We start from the raw sequence: 13,127 nt of genomic DNA on the forward strand, positions 1-13,127 counted from the left end.
CTCCGGGCTGAGGCGAGAAGCGCCGGCTGTGAGGGCGGGAGGCCGGGGCTGCGCCGGGCCCGCGGCTCCGCGGGTAGAAGGGAAGAAAGCGGTGCAGGTTTTGCTCCTTCTCCGTTAATAATCGCTGTTTGTCGGGGGTTCGGGAGGCTTGCGGTGCTGAGCCGAGGTGTGTGTGCTGCCGTGGGCAAAAAGAGCCTGAATATGGGAGTGTGAGGGGAAACGGGACGGGGGAGGCTGACCTGACTGTGCTTGTGAACAGCAAGATGATGAGGATGGGGAGGGAGAAGATGATGCCGAAGTGCAGCAAGAGTGCCTGAAGAAATTTTCAACCCCTGACTATATAATGGAGCCGTCTATATTTAACACTTTAAAGAGGTGAGTGTGACCTGATGTGTGTTATGGTGTGTTAGAGGTGTGGTGTTGTCATTTCATATGGAAATGTGTGAAAATGTATAAACGGTGCTGTTGTTTTCCCTTTAAATTCAGTGTTCAACAGTTGGGTTTTTGTTTTTTTTTTAATTTTGATACGACTGAAATAGTTCTTCTGTAATCCTTTCATCAGATATTTCCAAGCAGGAGGATCTCCAGAGAATGTTATCCAGCTCCTTTCTGAAAACTACACTGCAGTGGCACAGACTGTCAATTTGCTGGCAGAGTGGCTCATTCAGACAGGTAKGACAYRTATAACAGTGTAGTTTGGTTCTAKAGTCCTTCTTCTGYCAGAAATACCTGAATTTGTGGCAAMTTTGATATTCAGGAAGTGGATTGTTATAAAGTTGTCATCCTGTATGTGGTTAMATCCTTTATAATAATAGGTTTACTCTGCTTGGAAAATAATGAAGTAATATGTTGATGAAATGCCAACGAACTGTGCTATGAAAGGTTTTATAGTTGAAACAACTGCATAAATTATAGTTTCTCTTTAATTTCATTCAAAGGGCAAGGGTGCTGTTATATAGCCAATATAAGCAGTGTTTGRTATTTTTAATAGACTTATGTAATCAATATTTCATTATATTACCAGAATTATTACACTCTGATTTCAGAAATGTAAAACTAGTCATTGCTGTTTGTATATTATTTTGTAGACTACTATTATAGACACTGATAATATATTAAAAGGACKAACCTTAGTGTGCAGTAAGGTCAGTTTGTGCCGCAGCCCTGGTAATCCCTTTTTTAGTTGAGATACACCTGCATTTTGGTGTCACACCAGTAGCAGTCCTGTGGGATGAMTGGCACTGCACTTCGTGTGTCTGAGGAGGAGAGCAAGAGAAAGGGAGTAGTGTGACCCTGCCTCAGATCCTAAACAGTTTAGCATTTAGGAAAAAAAGGTGTGAAATCTGTAAATCTGAATCAGTATGGCTTTAGAACTGGTGGCTCTCCCCTCATCTTCTCTGTGTGGATAAATTTTGGAGGTACTTTCTGTTCTCATTGGAAAATGTGAGATGCTGCTGCTGCGTTCCATTGGATTGCATTGCATCTGCCAAGTGTTTTGTTTCTTTTGTACAGGTGTTGAGCCAATGCAAGTTCAGGAGACTGTAGAGAACCACTTAAAGAGCTTACTTATCAAGCACTTTGACCCTCGGAAAGCAGATTCCATCTTTACAGAGGAAGGAGAGGTGTGCATGGAATCCCTCTTGCTGTCCCTTGTGGATCCTTCTGGTTGCCTTCATCTGATGGAGTGGTGGATGGTGGGGAAAGGGAAATTGTATCTTCAAAGCACTTTGGTTGAGGGACAACTGGTTTCAGAAAACCAYCTCTGTCTCACTGGAGTCCTCAGAAGTTTAGAGAACTTGGAAATGTGGAAGGCATCCTCCTTTGTAATAAAACTCTGTAGAACAACTCACAGGACTCCTCAGAGGTAAAAGCATTGCTTTTATGATCCTGACAACTAGATATTCTTAAATTTCTCTCTGTTGCTCTGATCTTTTCAGACTCCAGCCTGGCTTGAGCAAATGATAGCACATACCACGTGGAGAGATCTTTTTTACAAATTGGCAGAAGCCCATCCCGATTGTTTAATGCTTAATTTTACTGTGAAGGTAAAATACTTCAGTCTAATAACTAAGAATATCCACAGAGGGTTAATGGTTGTGGCATCAGATGTTAGCTGTGGTCTTGCTTGTATCTTTTATGTATTCATGCTAATACTTATTAGTAAATGTAACTTTGGTGGGAGGACTTGTGCTACAGGTTGCAAGCAGTGAGTGTAGTTTCCCTGTCTGACTACTGCTTTTTCAATTTTTGTTGAGGTGTGGGGGTTTTCTTTTTGTTTCTTTGTTTTCCTTTGATTTCTATTTGAAAATTCTGGATTTCTGCTGCAGTGGAATGTTTCAGTCAGTTTTGTATGTTTCTGTGAGAAGAAAAGAATTTTATATTTTGGTGTGCTCTGCTATATTACATACCATTATGCTTTATTTCATTTTTGCTATGTCTTTATAAGTTTCATTTTCCACAATATGAATTCCAGTAAGTGTATACAGAGGTGAAACGTAGATTTATGTGTTCGTCTAGATTTGTTAGGATATCAGAAATGTGAATGTAAATTAATGTAAGATTTCTGTGATGTTTTTATTTTTAAAGCTTATATCTGATGCTGGCTATCAAGGCGAAATAACCAGTGTTTCAACAGCATGTCAGCAACTAGAAGTATTTTCCAGAGTCCTGCGTACATCTCTGGCAACAATTTTGGATGGAGGAGAGGAAAACCTTGAGAAAAACCTCCCTGAATTTGCTGTAAGTTTGGTTTTTGCGTATTTTTTCCCCCCATATTATGTGTTCTGCTTTCCATTAGAAAATACAGACCATTGTGGGATTGTAGACAGTCTTGGTGTCCTACATAACTTACATACAAACTTATGAAGAGAAGGCTTACCTGGGTATAAATGCAGAAATTTGCTTTTCGGTTATTCTGTGACCAAGAATTCTTTGGGTTGCTTATGGGACAATTCTTATATTTATTAAATGKATTGTAAAAAGGTGGAGGTAGAACTGTTGCCCTTCACATTTAATGCAAGTTATAAGATCAGTCTTGTCARTCCCTTGGCAAATGAAAATAGTTCTTTTATCATCACATCGGTGTGAAAGTTGCCATCTGAATCAACCCCAGCACATGTTCWGTGTTGAGAAATAACACAGTCATTTCCACATGGCTTTGAACTTCTCTTAGTGTTTAAAAACTGCAGAGATTGAGCATAAGTAGTATAGGTTTYCCTCTCAATTTTGGCATTTAATAAATAAAGTTCTCAATTCAGCCATTTCTTCTTGTGTGGCTTCAGTGCTTTTCTGTACTTTATTCTTGACTGTTGGGTTTTTACCTTTGTTGTTTAGATGTTTGTGGTTTTTTTTTTTCTTTGCAATGTTGCTGTTTGTGTTTTTTCCCGCCTTTGCTCTCACGGCAGTGTAATCACAGCAAGGCACTGGGATGTTTGTTGCTGACTGACTGGTGAGGTTTGTGCTGTGTGCTTTCACAGAAGATGGTGTGCCATGGAGAACACACTTACCTCTTTGCTCAGTCCATGATGTCCATCCTGGCCCAGGAGGAGCAGGGGGGCTCTGCAGTCCGACGGATCGCTCAGGAGGTTCAGCGATACGCCCAYGAGAAGTGAGTGGCAGCTCTGGGATCAGGGAAATGTAACTCACCAGAATCTGTAAACTCATCCTTTGTTACCTTTCGACAGCAMAAGGAGAATTTTTAGCTGCAACAGAGCAGTTCTTGTAGCAGGGCTTGAATTTGGGAACAGCAGAAAAGTTCATTGTCCCTGTACGAGAGAAACCTGAAATTAGGAAAGCAAAGCATTGAAGTTTCTGTCCATTAAGAAATATTCTTTTTTCTTGTTCTRTGAACATTTTGGAAACCAACAAGGCAAACACAGGCCTATTTCTCTGATTACCCGGGATATAGCCCTGATGTATTACCTCTCATAGAATATGCCTTGTTGACTCAGTCTGAATATCTGAATTAAGAAAATAAGTCACTGTGTGTGTTTCTCTTCCTGCAGAGGCCACGATGCCAGTCAGATAACCTTAGCACTGGGTACTGCAGCCTCATATCCCCGAGCCTGTCAGGCTCTCGGGGCAATGCTGTCCAAAGGAGCTCTGAATCCAGCAGATATCACTGTCCTCTTCAAAATGTTTACAAGCATGGACCCACCTCCAGTAGAATTGGTCAGTAGTTATCTTTTTGTAACTTGTGAAATTTATTTCTGTTACAGTAGCACTCAGAAATGGGATGTCTTGTGCAAAGTCTTGTGTGGGCGCTAATTAGCCCTTGCTCATCCCTCTGTAATTGTCAGTAATTCCTGAATGTGAAACTGCTACTTTTGGTTTGCATTAGCTTCTTAGTAGTTTTGCTGGGGGGGTTTAATAATTTAAAGGGTTTTTTTACTTATAACTAAATTAAAAGTTCTAACATGGGTTCTGGTAATAAAGAGCAAGATTCTGATACTTTAGCTATCTGGTCTGTAACTCTCTTTCCTTGTTTTTTCCTTTCTGGCAAATATCTGTGTTTCTTCAGAAAACTATGTAATGCCCTCTAAAGAAAAACAATGTGTTATYTTGTTCTATGCAAGGTATATCGGATGCAATAACTCCAATCCTATTCACCTCTCATGATTCTCAGGCTCTGATAAATTGTTCATTCTCTTCACAGATTCGAGTGCCTGCATTTCTGGACCTCTTCATGCAGTCCTTGTTTAAACCAGGTGCTAAGATCAACCAGGATCACAAACACAAATACATCCACATACTGGCATATGCAGCTAGTGTTGTAGAGATGTGGAAAAAGGTAATGTTCAYTTCTGTGAATAGCATTATTTTTGCCTACAGCAGAAGAAAATACATGGTTGCAAAGTTGCTTGTTTTAAAATTTTGTATTTAGCTTGATTTACTTATTTTAATATGAAATGTTTCTGGCTTCAATTGAAATGATTAACAAGCATAGATCCTGATACTGCAACATACTGTAAAAGTCTGAGTGCACTGAGATTTAAATAAAGCAAGCATCCTTGTACTTCAGCTCACTCTTAATTAATTTTCCTGAAACTTGCATGTGAGTCTAAATTTTGAGACACAGGATACAATCCTAGGCTCATTGCAGGTTACAAATTCCTTCCCTTGAATAGCCAAAGACATCTGCAACTTTTGCATTCAAACTTTGCAATAATTTTGCAGAACAAGAGAGTCAGTATCAACAAGGATGAACTCAAGTCAACCTCAAAAGCCATCGAAACTGTTCACAATCTGTGTTGCAATGAAAACAAAGGAGCATCAGAGCTGGTTGCAGAGCTGAGCACTCTCTATCAGTGCATCAGGTGAGCAGACAGGCTGGGAATCTCTCATGAAGACATAAATCCTGTCTTTCACACAGAATTTGTCCTCCTTGGGTCACAGAACATGCCCATCTGTGCCACTGGAGAAAGATGGCAGATGACTTTGTCTTCCTAATAAAATTTACATTTATTTTTCATGCTGCTGTACTAAAGTGACCTCTCTCTGTAGGTTCCCAGTGGTGGCTATGGGTGTGTTGAAGTGGGTGGATTGGACAGTGTCAGAGCCACGGTACTTCCAGCTGCAGACTGAYCACACTCCAGTTCACCTGGCACTGCTGGATGAGGTAAGAGTGTCTATAAAACTTTGCTGGAGAGCAAGAACAATTTTGATGCTTGTGTAACACCCAGGCCACTGCCTGTCATTTGCAGTAAGGCAGTAAATATGCAGAGATGAATCTATTCAGAGTTAATTATTTGGTTTTGTCAGCTCAGCAGTATTTACGCCAGGAAAACTTGGGCGTCAAAGAAAGAAATAATGGAATACTTTTCTAAATTAATGTCTGTCTGGCACTGAGCATCAATGTAAATTTGTCTGGTGCATTGTGTATTAAATTGCAGTTCTGAGGATCTCAGTTTGCTGTCTTGTTTGCAGATCAGTACATGCCATCAGCTGCTTCATCCCCAAGTTCTACAACTTCTTGTCAAGCTCTTTGAAACAGAACATTCTCAGCTGGATGTGATGGAGCAGGTGATTCTCARAAGGATTCAGTATTTGTGTTCCTTSATATCAGTCAGTCCTATCCAATTCAGCAGCTTTTGCTCTCACAGCAATTTTCATTTAGAAATTGTTAAAATGTAGCATAGCAGATATTGAAGCTGTAAAAATTGCATACTTTGAGAGCAAGTTCTGATGTGTTGGCTCTTCGGTCCCTGCACCACCAGCTGGAGTTGAAGAAGACTCTCCTGGACAGGATGGTGCACCTGCTCAGCCGAGGGTAYGTCCTGCCTGTTGTCAGCTACATCCGCAAATGCCTGGAGAAGCTGGACACGGACATCTCGCTCATCAGATACTTTGTGACAGAGGTCAGCAGCAAAAACTGTTCACTCAAGTCTAGAGATCAAGTTTAACATCAGCTGCATGTRTTTTGGATATTCAGAAATACTCCTGGTTCAGGTCAGATTCTGAGCCGTGTCTCAGTGTTCACCAGGATGTGATTTGGTCCTACTGGTCCTGACTTCTGGCAGTAATAAGGTACTGGATAGAGTACCACAGGAATATATGGTTAATTATTTGTATGGAGAACAAGAGGTCCTAAATGCCACTAGTATGCTTTCAAAACTAGTATGTGAATGAAATACTGTCCCTCCTACCCCTGTAAGTGGAAGAATTATCAGTTTATGTCTGCTGTTTCAGGTGCTTGATGTGATTGCTCCTCCATATACCTCAGAYTTTGTACAGCTTTTTCTTCCCATCTTGGAGAATGAAAGTATTGCGGGAACTATAAAAACAGAAGGTGAACACGACCCTGTCACTGAGTTCATAGGTGAGTCACATTAATTCCTTGCACACCTGCTCCCATTTGTGTTTGTTACAACTTGCAAACAATGTTTAGGAGGAAGATTGCTAAAAATAGGAATGCCTGCCAGCTGTTTTCACAGACAACTTCCCTTTTCAGGGCCTGTGTTTAGCAATTTTCCTGAAATCAAGAATCTGTGGGTAGTAGTGAGGAAATTGAAGATAAATAACTGCTTTTTGAGAACTAGCACTGCAATAAAGAAAGAAGAGGAATTGAAGTTGTCTGTCATAATATACTTCATCCTGAAACAAAAATATCTGTCCAGACCCTAAAATCCTAATTATTTACATAATGCAAAAATCCATACGCAAATTTATAAATCAGAAAATCATAGTAATGTGGGGGTTTTTTTCTCTCCTTTTAAGCTCATTGCAAATCTAACTTCATTATGATGAACTAAGCAGTGGACCAAGAATTCAGACAGAGCTCACRATCACTGCTTTGCCGTGTTCTTCACCAGTGAAGTTCTGTAACTGGGCAACACAGCAGCAAGAAAAAACCAACAAAACCAACAAACCTAAAACAAGGAGGAAGGGGCTGAAGGGCATTTGATGGACTTGCACAGTGACCTTGAAGTTCTTATCAGAGGAGTGTTTGTGTTTCATATCGGAGAACTGTTAATGTCATTTGGAAAATGGAGTGATACCAAAGGATTTTCTGTTGTTGCACAGATCAGTATAAATCAGTGTCCTGAAGAGGATGGATAACAAGAAACAGATTTATGAAAGAACATTATTTTGATTACGTGCAGAATTTGTTATTGATTCTTTGTGTAATACACAAGATCTGAAGAATGGGGAAGATAATTCCTACAAAAAACACTTTGTAGATAGTTCTTTGAATAGGTCTTGAATGCTYTAGGCTTTGATGTTGCAAGTTGTAAAAAATAGGAGTTTTTGTGATTAGCTTGGTGCTGCAGAGAAGCCCTAATGCCTGTTTCTCACCTTTGCATTATATTAGAAATTTTAAGTATTCTACATCTTCACTGCTATGAAAAAGACCCTGTTTTGTGTAACACAAGAGGAGTTGTAACAAGGCTAGTTTTGTATTACCAGATGAATTTTATGTGAGTGTGTTACCTTTCAGAATCTATTTTTTGCTAAATAGATGCATCAGATGTTAMTGGTAAGTTTCATTACCATGTCATTACTGTCCAAAAACTATGAATGTGTCATGAAATTTCATAACTGCTTGTTGTGGCTTTGTTTTTATACTTATCTCTACTCTGTCCTGGTTGATGCCAAACAGTGGGGGATACACCCAGAAATATGACTTACCTTTGAATAAAGGTGTTCTTTCTTTTCCAGAGATGTCTTTCAAAGTTTTATTAAGMTCACTCCTCTCTGTTCATTGGGCCAGATTTCTTTTTACACCCCTCACTTTTAAACAAAGAGTAGTTTCCTTGAACAAACAAGCCCATTTTGCTTTTTCAAGCACATTTTTCTGCAGAACCTGCTTTCTAAAAGATGCTGAAATTTTAAGTTCAACTGAATGTAAATTTAAAAAAGGAAATTGTCTGAAAAGGACAAAAGTTGCTTCTGCAGCTTTTTAGAACTTTGAATAGAAGATTTACTATCATTCCCTTTAGACTTGCATGACACCTAYGTTTCATAGTTTAAATAAATTAGCATACAGGTTTGGCTTTCTGCAGCTCTTGACTTAATTCCACAAAGGAACAAACTACAGAAACAATTCATCTTATAAAGAATCAATTTAAGATATAGCCCTGTATATGCTCTTAGTGATAATCAAGTTTGTTCTGTGTCCRCTGCAACTTTGCCAGCAGTTTGAACCAAGTTTATTTTTGCTTTCCTGCACTCACCTTGCTATCACTTCCTCTAAACAATTCCTCTGCACTAAGCCTGTAGCTGATTTTTAACTTGTTAAACCTTGTGTGATGCTGTGATCAGTGCTGTTATACGACCACATTCATACCTAGTTGTTCCATCAGGCCTTTCACAAGAAAAAGTCCAGTGAAAGTAGCACCATCCACAAGGAGACAACCACACACATATATGGTAAGCTCTTATAATATCCCCTCATGTAAGAGAAAAATCTGTTTATTAAATGCAATTAACAATGCAAGTTAATAACATTTGATATGGCACTGATTTATCAAATTAGTGAGGAGTTCTGGGTTATGGCAATTTATATTTTGCCTCTGTGCCCTTTTTCTCCTAAAATCACATATTAAAGCAAGAAMATTTGAGCAAAACCAAGACAAATAAGGAAGTGTTTAGACTTCTGCTGGTCAAAGTAATTCCTATTATATCATTTTGGTGGATAAAAATAACCTCATTATTTTAGGCTTCCAACACCACTGTTTCACCAGAAGGTCAAGGAAACAGGATTTAATACTTTGAATTTATTAAGTCCAGACTTACGGATTTTGCATCACTGCAACATATTTGCTCAGTACCGTCAGAGAATTTAAAGTAAGCTCTAGACCCAAATATTGAGTAYATTTTTCCAACACAGCTACATTATTTGTATTTAAAAAAATAGATATTTACATGTACCCGTTCAGWGATTCAGTCAGTATGATTTTAATACTGTGCATTAAGGTGGAAAAACTCCTTCATGGGTAAATGACTTAGGTTGTGAATAGTTATCTCAAGGCAGTTCTGTATTTTTTGAAGGCATCTGGKCTAATTTTGCAAAATTGCCTGATGGTGTTGAACTGTGAAAGAGTCTTAGGCTATTATTCTATAAACAAAAAGAGGTCGTGCTGGGAAGCTTCCAAAGTACCTAAACAAAAAGATGTACCATGTAGAATCAAGGAAGTATAGGATCTCCATATGCACAGTCCTCTTCAATAGCCAGATTGTAGTCTGCTCCTCTTCCACCCTTATAGGCACTTGTCACAATCCTCAGCCAACCTCTTTCACCCTGTAAAGGATTTAATTTGCATTTCAAATTAGGAAACACAACTGTAGAAACGACATTGTCGAGTCTGTTCTGTCTGCCAAATATGATTTACATGAATGCAGGAATTCACTCAAGCTGAAGTGTAACCCTGCATTCACAGGGGAACCTGCTCTGGCAAATTTGCATCCCACCGATCAGCCCAAGTATGTGGCTTGATTTTTGCCTACAACTAACAGCAGTTTCCAGTTGCCTATAACAGGAGCTGCACGTCCTGGAAAGGCAGAAGTTAGGATTGAGCTGACATTACTCCAGTAGCTTTGGCCAAATATTCTTGTCRTTAGATTAGCTGCGTTTCATTTTCAAACTGTTAATCTCGTTCAGAGAAAGGTTCAGCTTTATATCCACAGGCTGTAGCTTTGYAAGTGACAAACCCCACCTTCCTTCCCAAGTCAAAAGTGTGTTCCCGTATTTCCTTACCCAGGGTTCACCCCAGGAGTTACGAACTATCCAATATTCTGTTCCATTTTCCACACCCCAGCCAGCCACAGACACGATGTGATTCACTGTTGGTGAAGGGTTGTACTCTGTGTACAATCCCCCTGTGTAAGCGTCCAGCTTTTCAGTAGCCATTATGCCACAGCTGTAAGAAAACAGAAAAGTTTTTAYACAAGGGGATCATGGCAAGGGCCTGGCTAGAAACCAGTTGGTTTTCTTGCATTTTGAATTCTGAGCTCAGTTTATATACAAATAAGCTAAAGCCAGAGCTGCTGACATGCTASGATGAAAATGTACACTGAGTTTCAAGTATTTCACTCCCAGTATTACTGGTAGATAAAYATTTTCTTTTTTACCTAATTGGTCCATTAGTGTAGATCTCTGCCATCATTTTTTCTCTTCCACTGACAGACCCATAGTCAGCAACTTTCCAGAGAGTGTAGTTCTTGATCACGTGGCATTCTCCAAAAGTGACACAAGTTCCACACTGGTTGAATTTCTTACATTCTATAAGACAAAGGTGAGATTATCACTGCAGGAGGGTGCTTTTCTTAAGTGAAGTGATGATAGGAGACTAAGCTTTTATAACTTAATTGAGTAACTTCAAAGTAATTAATAATACATATTCTCTCTGGTGACTCATTTACTTTTTGGAAACCACATTTAAACCACATTTCAAGTCCCTATTATCACCAGTTATTATTCTTTGCTTCATAGGTATAAATGCTTTGATGAGGACATAGAGAAACCATTCCAGTCATACATGACCAGACAAAGGTTAAATTTCTCCTCTGTTAAGCTTGAAGTGACACTTGTACATATTTCAATACATCAGAGATTGTGTGTCAGAGATTTCAGAGATTAAATTAAAACAATTCAGCTGTACAAACTTGCCTGAGCATGATTTAGTGCTACACTGTCTGTCTGGAGTAGGAGACACACATAGGCCCGTAAAGAAAACCTGTTCTGTCAGTCAAACTGCAGGAAGCACTACTCTGAAAACCCAAGAAAATTTTTTAATGCACTAAGATCTGCTAAATGTGGGCAGAAATGCTACAGCAAAGCAGAGACATCCTACTTTGATCCTTGGCTTGGTAGTTGTTGCAGGTCTCGTCAGGAATGCCGTGGTCGTGGGCGTACATCCAGACCCCAGAGTGATCCCCACCCTCACAGGACCCAGCATCAGCACAGTCAATGACATTCTGGACAGACAGGTAGGCAGAAGGCCAGGCACCCTTCCTCTTGATGTTGATTCGATCTGTAAGGATAAAAAAATGGGGTTTGTTACTGGAATACGTGGGTGGCTACACGTGGAAACTGGTTTTGAAACTGTCTCCTCTTCACTGAACCTATAACTGTTTGCAGACAGCAGCACTTGTGGTTAGAAAAGCCCCTGCTGTCAGCAGTGAGGAACACAGCATGACCTAATTCACACCAGAGGCTGAGTTATTATTGTGGGTTTCCATTAGGAGGSTTTTTTCCATTAAAAACTCGGCAAAAACATGCAGATGAATAAGATCTGCCTAAAGCCTTGAGCCCTAGACCTCTTTTAATTCAATCCACACTTTTGAAAACTTCCAGATCTGTTTCCTAACTTTGACAGCAAAGAGTTTTCAAATGCATATCATAAAATCAGCTCTGACCAGCATCTTTTGGAGACATTTATGTATWAGTCCATGCATAAACATAAGCCCATGGAGCCCAGGTTGCTGGCCCTGAGAGACAGTCTTAATGCAGGAGAAAGCCCTCTGAGTTATCTCCTTGCTGTTACATCAGCATCTCACTGTTATCCTGCCCTCTCAGACACACACTRCCACCCTGCTGCCTTATTTTGTCAGAAACAACAAGCTTACTTRGCAGAAAAGCTTCCTGATGAGTATTTATAAACTGCTTCTCAGTCTGCATTAACAGTCTTAACTGATGCCACTGTAGTAGTTTAAATCCTATTGGTACCAACACTGTTGTTGCACTRTTGCGTGCAAATCATTCTCTCTAGAGCCACTACTTCTCCATCTGTAGCAAACCACTACTTCCCCTTAACTAAGAAAAAGGCTGATAGAGAGATTCCTGCTGAAATCAGACTTGTGTGTCTGCTGTGGGGATCATTTGAATGACAGGGCTCCTGTAGCAAATATCCCCCAAGAGGCAACTTCTTTCGCTTCCTCATTCTCAGCATGGCTGGAGCAGCCCCTGCTGTAGTGCAGCAGGCTGAGGTACCAGAAAGGAGAAGGAGACTTGAAAACTGCTTTTGCATCTGCTGTCGCCATCACTACACCTCCAAGCACAGGTCAGAAACCCCAGGWCCTAAAGAGCAGATTGGGATGGCTATGACCACATTCCTTCTGCAAACAGGTTTTTAACCACACCAGCATTCCCCSCTTTCTCCCTTTGGATAAGGTGGAAACAGCCTCACTCCCATGGCTTTCCCAATTAAAGCCAACCCTCATTGCCTTCAGCTTGGGGACTTCACAGACATCTCAGCCTCGGGTTTGCTGCCTTAATCACTGCAGTGATTCAGCACCTTAGACCAGCTGTCAGTAACCTGAAGCTAAACTTCCTTTGCTTCCCGAAAACTCSCGATCCCGGCGGGCAGCAGCCCGGCAGGTGAGCCCGAGCGTACCTGCCAAGGCGCTGGTGCTGCCGTGAGCCCAGCAGGAGCCGCAGTACTGGGGGATGTGCTGGTTCCGAGTGGTGCTGGCGTAATTCACCCCGTTCACGTTCCTCCAGTCCCAGCTCTGCGGCAGCGCCGACACGTCCAGGTACTCGTGCGGSCGGGGGTAGGTCCTGCGGGGGAACGGGGTGGGGGTTTTTGTTAAAAATCCCAGGATTTCACTGAGTTTCGTAACGAGGCCGAGTGTCCGGCGGGGTCACGTGATCGCTCCGGGCCCCGAGGTCTCGTGACCGCCCCCCCCCC

At 40.8% G+C, this 13,127-nt stretch overlaps 2 protein-coding genes across 2 annotated transcripts in view; one reads left to right on the forward strand and one right to left on the reverse strand.

Annotated features, from left to right (window-relative positions):
* The first annotated feature begins 213 nt into the window (after positions 1-213).
* NELFCD (negative elongation factor complex member C/D) lies at positions 214-8,156 on the forward strand. Its single transcript, XM_057378121.1, has 14 exons — positions 214-375; positions 563-672; positions 1,513-1,622; positions 1,938-2,045; positions 2,587-2,739; positions 3,477-3,607; positions 4,005-4,170; positions 4,655-4,789; positions 5,176-5,315; positions 5,503-5,617; positions 5,926-6,021; positions 6,216-6,356; positions 6,688-6,817; positions 7,216-8,156. Exons 1-14 carry the CDS (start codon positions 344-346, stop codon positions 7,248-7,250), a joined length of 1,602 nt encoding a protein of 533 aa, XP_057234104.1. The 5' UTR covers positions 214-343; the 3' UTR covers positions 7,251-8,156.
* A 738-nt stretch (positions 8,157-8,894) lies between these two features.
* The window catches only part of CTSZ (cathepsin Z), a 5,136-nt gene continuing 903 nt past the window's right edge, over positions 8,895-13,127 (reverse strand). Inside the window, exons 2-6 of the mRNA XM_057378122.1 lie at positions 12,834-12,997; positions 11,292-11,471; positions 10,570-10,720; positions 10,196-10,358; positions 8,895-9,739 (exon numbers count right to left, since the gene is read on the reverse strand). Of these exons, the coding sequence (XP_057234105.1) occupies positions 9,626-9,739; positions 10,196-10,358; positions 10,570-10,720; positions 11,292-11,471; positions 12,834-12,997 (772 nt within the window). The 3' untranslated portion in view covers positions 8,895-9,625. The remainder of the gene's footprint in view (positions 9,740-10,195; positions 10,359-10,569; positions 10,721-11,291; positions 11,472-12,833; positions 12,998-13,127) is intronic.

The sequence above is a fragment of the Malurus melanocephalus genome, unplaced genomic scaffold (genome assembly GCF_030028575.1).
Source record: "Malurus melanocephalus ecotype Western Australia unplaced genomic scaffold, MMel_1.1 scaffold_341, whole genome shotgun sequence".
Classification (NCBI taxonomy): domain Eukaryota; kingdom Metazoa; phylum Chordata; class Aves; order Passeriformes; family Maluridae; genus Malurus; species Malurus melanocephalus.